The sequence below is a fragment of the Protopterus annectens genome, chromosome 4.part0 (genome assembly GCF_019279795.1).
Source record: "Protopterus annectens isolate FY-2018-M chromosome 4.part0, PAN1.0, whole genome shotgun sequence".
Lineage (NCBI taxonomy): Eukaryota > Metazoa > Chordata > Ceratodontiformes > Protopteridae > Protopterus > Protopterus annectens.
This window is the reverse complement of record NC_056733.1, coordinates 1098481276-1098497807: the sequence shown is the minus strand read 5'-3', so window position 1 is coordinate 1098497807 and position 16532 is coordinate 1098481276. Positions and strand designations below refer to the sequence as shown.

The window sequence follows — 16532 nt, the reverse complement described above, 5'->3', positions numbered from 1 at the left end:
ATTGATGAAGTCAAGGAATCGTTGAGTGAGTGCCTTAGACCAGGAATAGTTCACCCAGTTTATGGTGGGGTAGTTGAAGTCACCAATGATCAGGGTGTTAGGGGGTACCTTGATGAAGTCAAGTAGGTCCAGGTAGGATGAGTGGGTGTCCTAAGTCATGGAGGGGGGGTCTAGAACTGGGTATAACTTGGATGGTGTCTTGCCAATTGTCAGTTGCACCTGGAGAAGTTCTAGTGCAACATGCTGGCAAACCAGTCTGGAGGTGTGCTTGTCTTTAATGAAAATAGAAACTGGTGTGAAAGCTTCTTGATTATGTTATTGTTTTTTATTGTACTGTTCAGAAAAAAAAAGGCATCACTTCAAACACATTTCTGATATGCAAATGCAAACAGCATCAATATTTCAATATTTAAATTAACAGCACTGGATGCTGAGACAGCTTTATCGGTGAGCACCTCTCTCACTTTTGGAATAAATGTTCTCTGTTCTTAAAACAGTTTCAGTCCTTCTCTATGTTTCAGTCCTTCTCTACATTTAAAAAAGTGTTAGACAAGTAGAGAACTGCAAGCTGGCCTAAGTGCTACTCTTTGAAGCTATGCCTTCATATCACAACACTTCAATTATCATCTGTTATGATTTGGCCATTACAAAATCAAGAATAGGCACTCAATACACAAGCAATAATGCCTGACAGGGTGGGCATTGCAGGGAAACTAACAGACTGGCAGGAGTGCTGTAAGGCCCAATGCCACAGGTACAAGGCCTCCAAGGTCCATTATTTCCCAGTAAAGTGCTTCGAAAATTGACCACTTTTTATGAAATAATACACAGTGCCTCTGTTTTATGTCTGTATTTATTAACAATTATTATGCAAGAGTCTTTTTGGTTTAATCTTACGTTTGTCTTTGTATATTCATACTATAGGACTTATTTCAAAACAGTTGTTTTAAAGCAACGTGATTATAACGGTATTAGAACTTTAGGTATTGGGTTTTCTAACTATATCCAAGCAAGTGATTACTGGCATCCAACAAATGGCAACGTAAATTTTACAATTTTAAGTCATATAATAGTCAGAGAAAGTACCATTTTTATCTTTCAGTTTATGAAGTTTTACTTTAGAATAATAAAGTTTTAAATTTGTTTTTTTTTTTGTATATACTTTGATGTAATTTTATTTTATTTTTTTTTTTTGTGTGTAGTTTACATTTTGTCCAGTAGGTGTCCTTGTAGTATTACTTCGGGCTGTTTTCCTCCCCACCTTTGTTTAAAAACTAAACAATCAAAACTTACATAGAAAAAAACTTCAAAGGCAAAAAATGTAGCCATTTAGGCTAGTAAAGTCAAACTCCAATAGCTGTACACGTGACATATTTTGCCCTTTTTATGAACTCATCAATAAAGCACAAATGGATGCTTTACCCATTATCTGAAAACCCTCAGCTTTAAACAAACCCTTACGTCCATAACATTAGGGTGACTACAAAATTTCCAAATAATGAAAAAGTCACGCAAAAAAAAAAAAACTCAGGCAAAAACATCAAGACCCTGGCAAGTCAAAAACTTCACTTTGCAAAACTTTAAATCCCCTTTGGAGGAGATTCATAGGAACTATACAAACAACCTTACAAGTGCTTCAGCTACATGGTTTCTGAATGTTCCTGACTTATTCCTTTTATAAGTCTTCATTAAGGCACTCAGACCAATAAAGCCAACCCCCAACAGCAGTAGACGTGACATGTTTTGTCCTTTTTATGGGCTCCTCAATTCAGTATAAGTGGATAGTTTGGCTGTTTGAAAATACTGAGCTTTAAACAAAGCTGTATTTTCGTAGCATTAGGGTGACTGCAAAATTTCCCAATATTGAACAAAACAGGCTTGCTAGGGTATTGTTCATGTTCCTGCTCATGAGATTCTTCTTTGAGACCGTTTTACTTGTTGTTTTATAAGTTAAGTGGATAACCAAGAAAGAGTTAGGCATTCATCCTGTTTAAACTATGTTATGACATTTAACAAGCTGCCACACAAAAGGTTAATAAATCAATTTAGCTTTGGTGTAGATTTGTAAATTCTAACTTTGAGATTGTGCAATCCCTATGGAAAGGATATATCTCCCTACCTAGGGATTTTCAATCACACACACCTGTCAAACCATCAACCAAACTGTGTTAATTAAAAAGATGTTGACTGAAGTATCATTCGACAAACTTAGAGAAACTCTTGTATATATAGCGAGAGACATGCATTCCTGTAGGTGTCACTGGTGCCATGACCCTAGCTGCCTCACTCCCACCAGGACGGACCACCTGCCACTCTCTATTTCACTCTCATCCTCCTCTGCTTGGTCCCTCTAGCACTCATGCTGCTCACTGAGTATGGGTTGTCTGGGCAGCAGTCACAGCTTTAGCACATCTATTACATATTTTTATCTAATGCTTTCTACACAGGACTGTAGAAACATTGGATTTGTGGAAAGAAAGAAAGAATTAAAGAAAGTGCAAAATATGTTTTGCTTTGAGTTTTGTGACAAGGCATCGACTCATTTGTGGTGCACATATATTATTGTGAACACAAAATAAAATCATTGCAACGTGAACATTTGACATGAAAAATCACTAAAGGCGGCATTTTTTTTTTTTGCAAGAGAGCAAATCTCTCCCCGCTTCCCTGGTGTAGGAGGATATACCTCCTTACTCCCCCATTACTTATAAATACAAACTCGGAGGTTAACTGAAGCTTGAGGAAAAGAGAATTCCCAGGAATACTACCACCTCAGTCTTCCATGGCAGTCCCCAGTAAATGCACATTAGTGATGATGCAAAACGGTGCCAGTCATTAATGTCTCCACAAGTCTGGCACCTGATAGTTTGACATTTTGTTTAATAAAGCAGAATTCATTCTATAGGGTAGCATTTACCAGTTTTTATTTGGAATTATGCATGTTTATTTATTGAAAATTGGAAAATTACAATTTAGATATTTTTGCCATTTTTCCAATGGGGACAATGTGATTGTGCTGCCATTTTTGATATTTTACAAAAGTAAAATATAAACATTTAGTGAAATAAATCTGCATTACATCTACAGTGTGCTTTATTGCTTGTTTTCAACCATTTATTAACCAGGTAATTGGCTGGTCTATGGACCTCTTTACCTATGTCTCAGGCCTCATCACCAAGAGGTAACTTAATACATACATGAACGATGAATAAATCATGTTTTGGGAGGTGGAAGGAGAATAGAGTAGCCATAGAAAAGTGGGAGCATATAGTTGTTTTGTAGGAAAACTAAATTATGTGTCATAATACTGTGCAAAAATAAAACAGATTTGCATTAATATTAAAGCTTACTTCTGAATCTCAGGCTTAACAGAGTGTTCTATTAGCCCTGATCCTAAGTGACCTTGGAGTTAGAAGACGTATGTTTTTGGGGGTGTGAAGGGTCTCCATCTACATTTTCCCTTTCATCTAAATCTCAGTGCAAATCTGATTTTCTTTTTTGTTCTCTGTTGACAGGCACATTTTTTTGTGTCTCCAACATATTTATTATAATCTGAGAAAACCCATGCAGGGGTGGAAAAGACATGTAAACATTACACAGAGTGAGTGGATGCCAAAAATGAACTTCAGACCCTGGAAATGGATGGCACAGCTAGATTTATAATATATTATTATCTTGCTCAGTTTTATTATTATTCACAGTAGTTTGTTAAAAAATAAAAAAGACATGTTAAGACATACTTTTCTGCTCTACAGTCATGTCACAGTTATGTTTGAATTAAGTACCAGATAAGACTGCGCTGACTAACAAGATGGCTACAATATGCCAGATTTTTTAGGATTTAAAATGATTTTACTTTAAACATGATGTGGCCTCTGCTTTGTTTCTCTTATGGAAGCCAACATGTTTACTGTTCAGGGGCTTGACATGAACTAAAACTGAACTGAATGCTGATATCTGCCATTTGGGCAACATTTAATGCTTATGTACACTTTACAAATCAAAGATCAGCTGCCCAAAAGATGTTCCTGGGGTGCCTCATTGATGAGTAGTCCAGTGACTGCCTGCCCTGCGAGCCACACTGAAAGTAACTGCTTATCACCACTAATGGAAATTGAATCATTATTGTCATTCTAGGTTCTAATGGACCTAAGATATGCACTATATTATAGGTTCATAGGTTCATACTAGGCTATCTGCCCAAGGGCATTTATAAGCCTATCCCATAGTTATGTGGCTTTCGCCACCCCTTTAGTTTGAATAAAAACTATGCCTATCATTTTTCTGTGCCTCTGTCAAGCAGTGACACTGAAGTAATCCCTGGGGTATATCTACGATCTCCCATCCATTGGTCAAGATTCCTCTTGAACAAGGCCAGCGAGGTGCTCTGCCTCACATGTACCGGGATTTTGTTCCACAGCATAGGGAGTCTCTGGGTGATGAATCTGTCCCTCCAGCACGTTCTATTTATAACCGTGTCAAGGTTTAAGTCTCCCGCCCTTGTGGTTCTGAGGATCTAGATTTTTGAGGTGAAGCATATTCATCAAATCTGGGTTTGACATGGCCTTATATGTCAGGCACAGGTCACCTCTGAGCAAGCGGTATGAGACTGAATAAAGCTGGAGTTCTTTCAGTCGGGCAGCATAAGACATATTTTGAGACCCTTTATCCTTTTGGTGAGGAACTTTTGGGGCCTTTCAAGCTGCATCAGGTGTCTGGTCAGCTACATTCCGAACGGCGCATTGTACTCAATCATAGGTCTAATGAGTGATGAGTACAGGGGGACGATGACCTCCCTTGATCTAGATGTGAATCCCTTCATGATCAGGTGGGCGATATAGAAGGTTTTCCTAACTACTTTAGCAACATGAGTGTCCAACGAAAGACTACTGTCAACTTGGGTCCCCAGATCCCTGATGACTTTTTCTGTGCTCAGTGGATTGTCACCTATATGGTAGCTAGGGGTAACCTTGTTTTTCCCGAAGGGTATGACTATGGATTTTTTGGCGTTTAACTTCAGGCCATGGCTCTGGCACCAGTTATCCATTTCTGTGAGGCCCTTCTGGAGGATATCTGTGTCAGATGTGTTTTCGACTATGGCGCCCAGTTTGCAGTCATCTGCAAACTTTGTCAGCCATAACCCTCCTGTGTTTGCTTGTACTTCAGAAAAGTAGATGCCGAACAAGAGTGGACCCAGGACTGAGCCCTGTGGGACACCACTTGTGACAGGCTTTGAGTCTGACATGGCTCCAGCAACTCTGACCCTGTGGGATCTGTCGCTTAGCCAGTTTGCAGCCCATCTTGTGATGTATGGGTTTACATTCAAGCTGATGAGTTTTTCGATGATACCTGAGTGGGGTATTGTGTTGAAGGCCTTTGCCAGGTCGAGGTAGGCTGTATGGACTGCCTTTCCCTCATCAATGGCCTTGGTGACTGTCTCGAAAAAGTCAACCAAGTTTAAGAGGCAGGATCTGCCTTTGACAAAGCCAAACTGGGTTGGATCCAAAGTCTGCAAGTTCCCTATGTCTTTATTTATGAGTTCCATTATGATCCTCTCCATGGCTTTGCAGATAAGGCTTGTCAAGCTAATGGGGCGGTAATTTCCAGGGTCTGTGGAGGCACCGCCCTTATGAAGTGGGACCACAGTCGCCGGCGCCACTCCTTGGGCACCTATCCTGAGGTGAGGCTAAGATTAAACAGCTGTCCTAACTGTGGGTTTAATTCCTCGTTGAGTTCATGAAGCACACAGCCGGGGACACCATCCGGTCCCATGGATGCTGTGTTTTTGCCTTAGTGAGGGCAGTTCTCACCTGGGCGTTGGAGATGTTTGGGGGCTACAATCCTCTGGAATAGATATCTCTCCTTTTGGGGAGGGGAGAAGTTTGCACTGAACCTGTCAGCCAGTATGTTAGCAATGTGTGTAGGTTCAGTAATTTTCACATCATTTTGAACTAATTCTGAGCATATCTGGGAGTTTCCTCCTAGGTTTCTAACATAGCTAAAGAAGGCCTTATGATTGTCTTTAGAGTCCTTGGCGATTTTTCTCTCAAAATTTGCCTTGGATGATTTTATGAGAGCTCTTAGTTTTTACTTATAATGATCAAAGGTGTCTTACCTTTCAAGGATTTTGCTCTATCTTGTAGTAGCTTCCAACTTTGTTGTAGAGCTTGTTTATGGCTGGGGTCCACCAGACTGACGCTTGCCTTTGGTACAGAGAGTCTTAGTTTTGTTTGGGATTGCCTGATCCATGCAGTCCTGTAGGTGCTGGTAGAAGGCATTTGTAAGTGATTCAGCGGTTTGAGTAATGTTTACCACTGGCTCAGGGGCCTTAAAGGAGACCACACTAGTTTTTAGAAGTGTGAAATCGGCTTTTGAGAAGTTTTTCACTGTGGTCTTTTTGTTTCAGGTGGGGGCGGGATGAGGACCTCCAGCGAGATTAGTTTATGATCTGATCTCACCAGTGAGGGGTATACTTCGGTGTTGAACATTTTGATCCCATGTTCGTGATGATGAGATCAAGTATGTTTTCACCTCTTGTGGGGATGGTGACTAGTTGTTCCATGGCATTTGAGTTTATGAACTCCAGGAATCTTTGGGTTAGAGTGTTCGGGCTTGAGTAGTGTTCCCAGTCTATATTAGGGTAGTTGAAGTCACCTAGTATGATGGTGTTTGGAGATACATTTATCCTCCAATGTTTTCAGGAAGGCCATGTGAGGTTCCTGAGTTTGAGAGGGTGGCCTGTAACATGCTACAAATTGCAGAGCAGTCTTGCCTATGGTTAATTGCACCTGGATGGTCTCCGATGCATCGTGCGTTGCCACCAACCTTGAGGTGTGGGTGTCCTTTATGAATATGGACACCCCCCCTCCTTTCTTGGTGTTGTCCGGATTTTGGGGCCGGAACGTATGATATGAGGTGAAACCTGTTAGTGCTGGGGTGCTCTCAGGAGCCTTGAACCAGGTTTCTGTCACAGCACAGACATCGATGTTCTCCATATTGAGAAGGGCCTCGAGTGCGTGCATCTTGAGATTGAGACTTCTGGCATTGAGCAGCATTACCCTTAGTTTTTTTTCCTTTTGGTGTTCTAGGGTGGTAGGTTTAGAATTTGAGCGGTGCCTAAAAAGGCACTATGGGGTGGCAAGAGCCTTTGCCAATATCCGGAAGCCCAGGGTGACAGGTGCAAGCCGTCCCTTGAAGCAGCGTGGCTTGTCCAGCATGTCATCCCAGGCAGACAGACATTGGATCCCCTTTGAATGACACCAGAATTTAAGCCAATTATTAAAGCTGATCATCTTATCACTGTATTGTGGCATCATTCTAGATGAAGGTAGGATACTGCTCAAGGTCAGGGTCATACCTGCCTGGGCTACATAATCAGAGAGCTCCTCGGCGTCCCTTTCATGTAGTCCAAGGAGGTACGTCTCAGGTCGTTGACACCAGCGTGGACAATGACTGAGTCGACTTGTACCTGCTGTTGAGAGACCTGAGTGCTTGCGTTATGTGGCGGATTCTAGCCGACAGGCAGCTTACTGTGACCTTCTCCTTACTCAGTCTGGTGAGCGGGACGTCAGTGTGTCTGACTATGGAATCACCAATGACAAGTGTGTCTGGCATTTTGTTTGGCCTTAAGGGCTGTGACTGTTTGACACTCTGACTGTGTGGTCTATGTGTTGCATGTGTTGGGTCGTGAGGTGGTAGTTGTTTGGGTGTCTGCTTTGGTGGCCTCTGCTGTTTTGGTAAATTTTGATCAGAGCCTCGAGTATGTCTTTGTGTGAGTATGTGTATGATTTGAAGTTGTGATGATACCATGTGTGACTGGGTATGTATTGTGTGTGGTTGCCTTCTCCTCCTGTCTGGTCTTGCCAGTCCTATGTTGAGAGAGCTCAGCCTCCAGTTTGGCCGTATAGTTGCATCTCTCGCATGTATTTGTGTTTTGTGGGAGAAGGAGAGGATTGTCTGTGTACATGAGGCAATTGTAACATTGCCTCAATATTCCCAGGTTCACCAGTTGAGCTGGAGAGGACACTAGCAACTGATCCCTCGACATACTAGAAGTAGTAGATAAAGAACTTTCAAAGGACTCCGGGGGAAGTGGGTTTTGGGCTGGTGGGGTACTATCTATAATAAGAGTGCTTTATCAAGGTGCTAATGGACATAAGATATGCACTATATTCTTGGCAAAGTACAACACACACACATGCATATACAGATACACACACGGAAATGATAAAGTATGTATTAGACCTTAAAATGTAGAAATATTTTCTTTGTCAGCAGTCTACCATTACCCAAGTGTTCCTTATGTCATCATGCAAATATCACCACCCTACACACCCCATTTACTAAAGAAACTCTATCCCATCAATATCAAAAATACACAATCCCCACTGCAAAAATAAATAAGTAAATAAAATCAGATCCATACAAACAAGCCTTAGCATCTAAAAACTAAAATAACTACAATATAAACCTTAATTTGATAACAAGGAAAATGCTATTACTGGTAAAACAGACTCACACAGATATCTACACTGTGACTAAAGCAATAAAAGTAATATGCCTGAATATATCCCTCACTATGCTATTAAAATTACCTGACATTCTGGCATTACGAAAGAAAAAAAAAAAGAAAACATTAAATCTTTCCTCTTATCTAAAGTAGAAAATGTACCCATGAAACAATCCACTCAGAAAAAATATATATTTACAATCCCAGGCAGTAGACACTTTATGCATTTATTGCATCCCATTGAAATGAAAAAGAAACAATAATCCAAAATGAAAAAAAAAAAGAAAACATGGATAAAATGAATATTTGCACGTGTACATATATGTGTGTGTGTGTGTGTGTGTGTGTGTGGGGGGTTGTTTGTGTAACATGAACTACTTTGTACTGCTGGATTAGAACTCTGATATTGGCTCATAGTGAATGTCACATGTCATAAAGCTCATTCCCTAAACTACACTTAATTCAATTTCAAATTACTTAATTAATCCAAATTGTAGTTGTAGATGAATCAAAGCCTATGCTGGCACTAAATAGGTATAAGGCAGAGAAACAAATTCTGGATAAGACACCAGTCTATCACAGACTAGGTTGCATACATGCACATGGAGGCAAATTGGAAGTTTATTATTTCTGCATGCTTTGATGATGTGGGTGGACACTGGAACATCTGGTGGTATATCATGCTGACAAAGGAAGGACATGCACAGACTGTGTTGAATGTATCCCAGCTTATAGCCAAACTGGAAACCAAGTACTATGAGGCAACAACGCTAACTTCTACACCACTGTGCCCCATTATAAGACGTTTAATGTAATTACACACCAGACTCTCACATATTCCTTATAGCTGTTGACCAAACCCTAACTGCAGGAAACCTCCAATATTGCTGAATACCCCATGTGAAACATCCACTGATGTTATCCTTCAAATTTTAGTGCACACCTCATATATAACACATTAATGTATGTTTTATGAAGGAAAGTTTGAATACATAGAATGAGGAGTATATTAAAATGGGTGAAGGTGTGATGCTTTTATCTTTAAAAGTAGGAGGTTTAAGCTCAGAAGAATAAAGTTTTGCCCTGATAAAATCCTTTTAGGTGGGGAAGGGGACTTATATCACTCACAAATAAATTAAAGGTTATGCTGTTGAACGCTAGGAGTTTAACTGAGAAACTGCATTCTCTGGAAGCACTCCTCTCCCTGCAGGATGTTGACATCTGAACAGTCACAGAAACTTAGCTCAGGACTGCAGAGTGTACCTCCATTGCCTTCCATTCTTTCAGACTGCAAAATGAGCGTGTGAGAACCAAAGGAGGAGGAGTATCTATCTTCAAAGATAAATACACCTCTAGACTGGTTAGACAAAAAACTCCATGGAGTTACAAGTTCAACTAACTGAGGGTAAGACCCCCCCTTCAAGTCATTGTTCACTATAGATCCCCTTCAATGACCCATGATACCCGTGCTGCTTATTTGGACCTACTTGAGTCAAACTACAACCAAACACTCTAGTCATGGGCGATTTTAAGTATTCCTCCATTGACTGGGAAACTTATACGAGTACCAACATGCTCAAACAAATGTTCCTGGACTTTGTTAACACTAATGTCCTGGAACAAATAGTATGCAACCCCACAAGGGGTTCAAATATTCTCGACTGGTCCTCACCAACATGAGTGACTATTGCACCAACACAGGTATAGGATCCTCACTGTTTAAATCTGATCACAAATAAGTCACATTTGAAATAGGTATAACACCTGAACCCCTCTTAGGTGACATCAGGCTAAACAATTTTCACCAAAGCTAATTATACCATCCTAAGGGATGGCATAAATAAACTTCCAAGCTCCTGTTCCCACAGATGGCATTGACAACTATACTAAGGTATGCACAAATGCCCCGTACAATCACTTATACAAATGTATTGACACTGCTGTACTTGATAGGATCAAAACAAGATCCTCAAGAAAAAAAACAGCCTCCCTAGTAGACATCTAGCATTAATAAATTATATAAGAAGAGGAAGAGTTGCTGTCTAAGAATAAAAAAGGCAGGTCCCAGCACTGGAAGAACACCCTTTCTGGTTGAACAAACAAATAAGACAACTTGTAAAATCCAGCAACTTTGAAAGACATTTAGCAACCATAGTCAAGTATAACCATAAGGCATTCTTCAGCTATATTTGCAGCCTAAAAGGTAGGACTCAGACGTGTGCTGAACTAGCTGTGGATGGCGTCACACACACTGATCCTGTGAAAACAGCTAACCTGTTAGCTGACAGGCTTGGTGAAAAATGTCACCCCCTGTCCCCCTCCAAACATTACACAAAGCATTCCCTCTACATCACCACACCCTGCATCTCCAAAGAGTAAGTCATTAATAGTCTCTCCAAGGCCAAAAATACAGCCTCTGTGGGACCGGATGTCATCTCAGGTTGTGTTTTAAATGGTCTAAAGCATGGGTTAGCAACTCTGTTAGGTATAACCACAGCCTGAGTACTGGTTTTGTCCCAGCTGAATGGAAAGCAGCAACCATCACCCCCCTTCATAAAGAGGGTACAAAAACAGACATTGGAAACTACAAACCCATAAGATTAACCAGCGTTATTTGTAAGGCCATGGAACAAATGATCATGGACCTTACAAATAAAGATATAGGTGATCTCCAAACCCTTGGTTTGACACAGTCCAAACCTTTGATCCGACACAGTTTGGTTTTGTCAAAGTCAGGTCGTCTTTGAAAATATCACCAGACCCATTGGTGAAGTCAAATCTGTGCATACAGCCTACCTTGATTTAGCCAAGGGCTTCAGCACAGTCCCACATTCAGGCATCATTAAGAAACTTTCCCAGCTGAACAACAACCATTATGTAATCAGGTGGGTTGCTAATTGGCTCACTGACAGATCACACTCAGTCAAAGTTGGGGATGTTATCTCAACCAGCAGACCTGTCACTAGTGGTATTCCCCAATCTGCCCTGGGGCCCCCCACTGTTTGGAATATACTTTTCAGAAGTTCAGGCCAAAACAGAGAGACTGTGGTTGACTATGTTTGCTGGTGACTGCAAATTAGATGCAAACATTGAATCCCCAAATTATTTGAAGACTTCATGAGAGACTTACACAAACCAGTGACTGGTGCCAAAGCCATAGACTAAATCTCAATGCTAAAAAATGCATTATCACCACTTCAGTAAAAATGATATCCCAGCAGACTATTATACAAATAATACCCAAAGTAACAACTCAGTAGTGAGGGACTTGGGAACACAAGTTGACTGTAGCCAAAACTTTGACCTGCATGTGTCTACTGTGGTAAGGAAAGTATTCTATGTTGAATACCTCATTAGCAAAGGCATTGCCTCAAGAGCAAAAGAGGTCATAACTTCCCTGTTCTCGACCCTCATCAGGCCAAACATTGAGTACAATGCTCTCTTTGGTATGTACCTTACCAGGCACCTGCAGCAATTTGAGAGACCTCAGAGATTTCTAACTAAGAAAATTCTGGGTCTCCTGCATGTCATACATTGACAGACTGAAGTCACTGTCACTGTGTTCAGTAGTGTACAGACTACTTAGAGGAGACTTGTATCTGGCCTACAGAGCAATCTCAGATCCAAACCTAATGGAAATGCTGCACATCTACAGGTCAAATGGGACAAGGGTCAGCCACTCCAGGGACCTTAACCTGACCTGCGACATAAATATCACATGCTGAAGAGACAGATATGTGTCTCAGAGGTTGCCACTCCTCTGGAATAGGCCACCAATCACAACAAACAGAGGCCCTCTAAGACCCGGTTTAAGCAGATATGGGCAATCATTGCTAACTAAGATCTCAAGTTTTGGCAAGATCTTTCATAATGGGTTCTCTCTTGCGGATACCTAACAGGTTCTGTGCAGTGCTGGTATGAAGCATGTCAGTAAATGCTTATGCACACTCCAGTGCTTGATGGGAATGTTGGGAGCACTCTAGTAAGTTCATAATACTTAAGTCTCTGTGCATATGAAACTAAAGTTCTGGACCATCCCCTAGATTCTGAGTCTATGACAAGAGTCAATCAGCTTCTTAGCCAGACAGGTGCAAGAAATTGTCAGCCACTCACTCCCATCCCTCTCTGGCCAGCTACTCTGGAGGTACACTAGACTAACAAGTCATACATAATAGGGTCACTCTGTGCCATACAGACACATTTTATAGCCGTTTTTTATTAATGTACATTTAAGATGTTCAAACAGACAAAGGTTCACTGTATCTGTGTACAAAAAAGCATTAGAATGCTTTCTAGCATAAATGTTGGGGTTCAACCATGTTCAGACTAAAATGTGGGAGATGCATGCACTATAAGCTAATTTCCCATTAAAATTATATATTTTTTTGTTAATTATATACATTTAGTACACTGTGAATCTATCTGTACACAAGCAGGCTGAAAAGGTTGCAGTTTTTTGTCTCTCATCACCTAGGCTACACATGAGCAAATTTTGGCATGTACAGTTGTGTGCTATAACACAAAAAGAGAAGCTGTTATTATCAGGTCAGCATCAACTTCTTTTCCATGTACCTTAAGCATTTTAGGGTTTCCGTGGCTACTGGTACTGAGTTACAATGTGGACAGCAGACAAGCATAAATGTTATGGTGTTTTCTGTGTTAAATGTATCTGGACTTTTGTGCACACAAAGACCATGAATCCTAACTGACTCATTAATGTAGGTATTTTAACAAAAGAGTACTTACCTACTATAAATATAACAAGAAAGCTAAAACAACATATCTTACAGAAGCCATCCCTTTGCACTTCGATTATGCTTAGTATCTTTGTCAAGAAAACAAGACAGACAACCCTTAACAGATTTGCTCATAAATACAGCATTGATAGTGTGTTATGAAACATCGGGTAAATGAATTTAAAACAATATTTATTATGGAATATACATCACTATGGACCAGAATTTGAATGAATTAGAATAAAAAGCTACACGAACAGCACTTCAACATGTGTACAGAGATCTCTTACCATATTAAAGGAATCCACAGCATAATCTGATGCTACAGACTTGGCATCTAATGTATTACTTGGATGGGAGGCAATCAGTGGAGTCACATACATGAAGTCCTCCTTGTCTAACACAGGTGCAGCACGTATGGTAGAGTTTCCATTTGGAGGGATCCCCCCGCGTGGTACAACTTCTACATATTTGACAGGACCCTCAGAGTTAAGCTGTATCCGGAAGCTTCCTGTTGGGTAATTATATGGGTACTCAGGGCCCAAACTCTGCTCCCTGCAACTACAACACGCAGATGTAAAGCAGGATGTGTCACCTTTTTTGTTTCTTAGGCAATTAATAGCAAGAGCTATAAATGTTAAAAACAAAAATAACGAAACTGCTACTAATGAGATTATTAGATAGAAAGCTAAATTTGAAGTAGTAGAAGATGGGGCAGGAGTGTCCCTGCGGTTTGAAATGCCTTCCGATGTATTATGTTCCAAAGATAGTAGGACTGTAACAGAGGAGGACAGGGCTGGCTTTCCGTTGTCTATCACTTCGACTATGATCTTGTGCGTGGGCTCAGTTAAATCCTGCAGGCTCTTAACCGTTCGAATTTCGCCAGAATATGGAGATATAATGAACATTTCCGCATCCTGAGGTTGCTGCAGCTTGTAGGAGAGCCAGGCGTTATAACCGCTGTCCTCATCAACTCCTACAATCTTGGTCACTAAGTAGCCCACTTGTGCGGAGCGCGGAATCGTTTGCTGGATCAAGGCACCTTGTACAGCTTTAGGATAGATTATTTTGGGAACGTTATCATTTTGATCCAGGATGAATATGTGGACTGTCACATTGCTTTTCAGAGGTGGTGTACCAGCATCCTCAACCTGGATCTGCATTTGGAAAACTTGCGTTTCCTCGTAGTCTAACGATCGAGCAGTGTAGAGTGTGCCGTTTACAGTGTTTATGTAAAAATACGAAAGAAGAGGTATGCGTTCATGTTTTTGTTCAAGGATTGAATACGAAAGCTTGGAATTGGTACCCTCGTCTGGGTCAGAAGCTGACACGGTGCAAACATGCGTCCCCGGAAGGCCATTTTCCTTTACGTGGGCGGTATAAGACAGGTGTGAAAACCGAGGTGGGTTGTCATTCATGTCTATAACTTCAATAAAAAATTGCGTTTCGGTGGATAAAGCAGGAGACCCAGAATCAATAGCTTGAATAGTGAAATTATAGTAAGCTACCGTCTCACGATCCAGAAGCTCTCTGGTTACCAACGAGTAGTGATCCTCAAATGATTGGGAAAACTTGAACGGTATGTTAGGAGGCATCTGAAGATGGACTCGCCCACTTTCTCCGGAATCTTTATCTCTAACACTGAATAAACCAACAACAGTGCCCAGAAGGGCATCCTCTTGGATCCGGCTACTCCATGAGTTTATAATCACCTCTGGTGCGTTATCATTTACATCAATGAGCTCCACCTGGACTGTGCAATATGCTTCTGCCGGGGGAGAACCGCGGTCCTTGGCCTTAACATCTATTGTATATATTTTTGCTTTCTCAAAATCTAAGACATCATGTGTCATGATTATCCCTGTCCGTTGATCAATGTTAAAAACTTGAAGTAATTTGCTTGAACTGTGACCCTTTTTGAATGAATACTCTATTTCCCCATTACTGCCTTCATCTGGATCGGCAGCTCTAAGCTGAATCACAGTTGTCCCTACTGGCAAGTTCTCCCGAAGGGTCACGCTGTAAAATGACTGATTAAAACTGGGGACGTTATCGTTTACATCGAGTACTTTAACTGTAATATTTACTGTACCTGATAACATAAGATCTCCACCATCAATAGCTGTCAACATCACGTGATGCACAGCTTGTTGCTCCCTGTCCAGAACCTTTTGCAATACCATTTCTGGAACCTTGGTACCATCATAATGAGTTTTTATCCTCAGAGCAAAGTAATCGTTTGCATTAAGCTTGTACACGGACAAAGAGTTTGACCCGACGTCGAGATCCATCGCTGCATCTAGTCCAAAAGCCACCCCCACACCGGTTCCTTCAGATACTTCTAAGGTGGCGTTTTCAGCAGGGAATGTGGGTGCGTTGTCATTTATATCCACTATCTCCACTTGGACACTATGTAATTCCAAAGGGTTTTCAAGAATCAACTGGAGAGACAGGACACAAGTAGTACTCTGACCACAAAGCTCTTCTCGGTCTATCCTATTATCCACAACTAGGGTCCCGTGTTTGAAATCCAGTTTGAAATACTCTTTGTCAGATTTAGAAACGACCTTTAGGTTTCGGTTAGAAATAGTCGCCATCTGTAAACTTAGATCTTTAGCAACATTTCCAACTACAGAATTGGGACTTAATTCCTCGGATATGGTATAGTGTATTTGTCCATAAATCCTCTCCAAAAGACAGAGAATGAAACACAAAGAGATTACTTGCTTTGCCTTAAATAGTTGAGACCCACCGTATTCCATGCCGTAACCTTTTAAGACTTTAGAAGTCCACTTACTCTACTTCTCTCACTGCACACTTGGAGTAAATTTTAGACGAAAGACAGAAAATAAATGTTAAGCGATGAAATTGCTTGCTGTTCCCAGGATGACCTGCATCCAAGACATTTTTCCGGAATGATGACTTGATCTCAGCGAGGATTTCGCCTTTTTATTGGCAGGCGGCGCCACACAGCTTCAGCCAATGAAGTTGCTACTGTCACTTTGCTGAGAACTTGTTCGTGAAGGAAAGTGTATATCGCTTTAAGGCTCTGGTATCTGCTGGGATTCCCACGCTATTTCTACATTTAGTCTTAAAAAAACTCGAATAAAACATACTCCAAAACGTTCTAATGTCAGCATCACAACTGACAATAATACCCGGAATTTATAGAAAATCGTGCAAATTATGGCACTAGGGGTGGTGTGCTTAACGTTTTTCTTTTCCTTTTTTTAAGGCTGATCATATAATGGTTGCGAGAAAATGAACATGGACACCACATCTATACA

General features: G+C 40.9%; 1 protein-coding gene across 1 annotated transcript in view; it reads right to left on the bottom strand.

Annotated features, from left to right (window-relative positions):
• Window positions 1-16532, bottom strand: part of LOC122800419 — a 325449-nt gene that overhangs the window by 193282 nt on the left and 115635 nt on the right. The window contains exon 5 of the mRNA XM_044069866.1: window positions 13536-16043. Coding sequence (XP_043925801.1) covers window positions 13536-16043 — 2508 coding nt within the window. The remainder of the gene's footprint in view (window positions 1-13535; window positions 16044-16532) is intronic.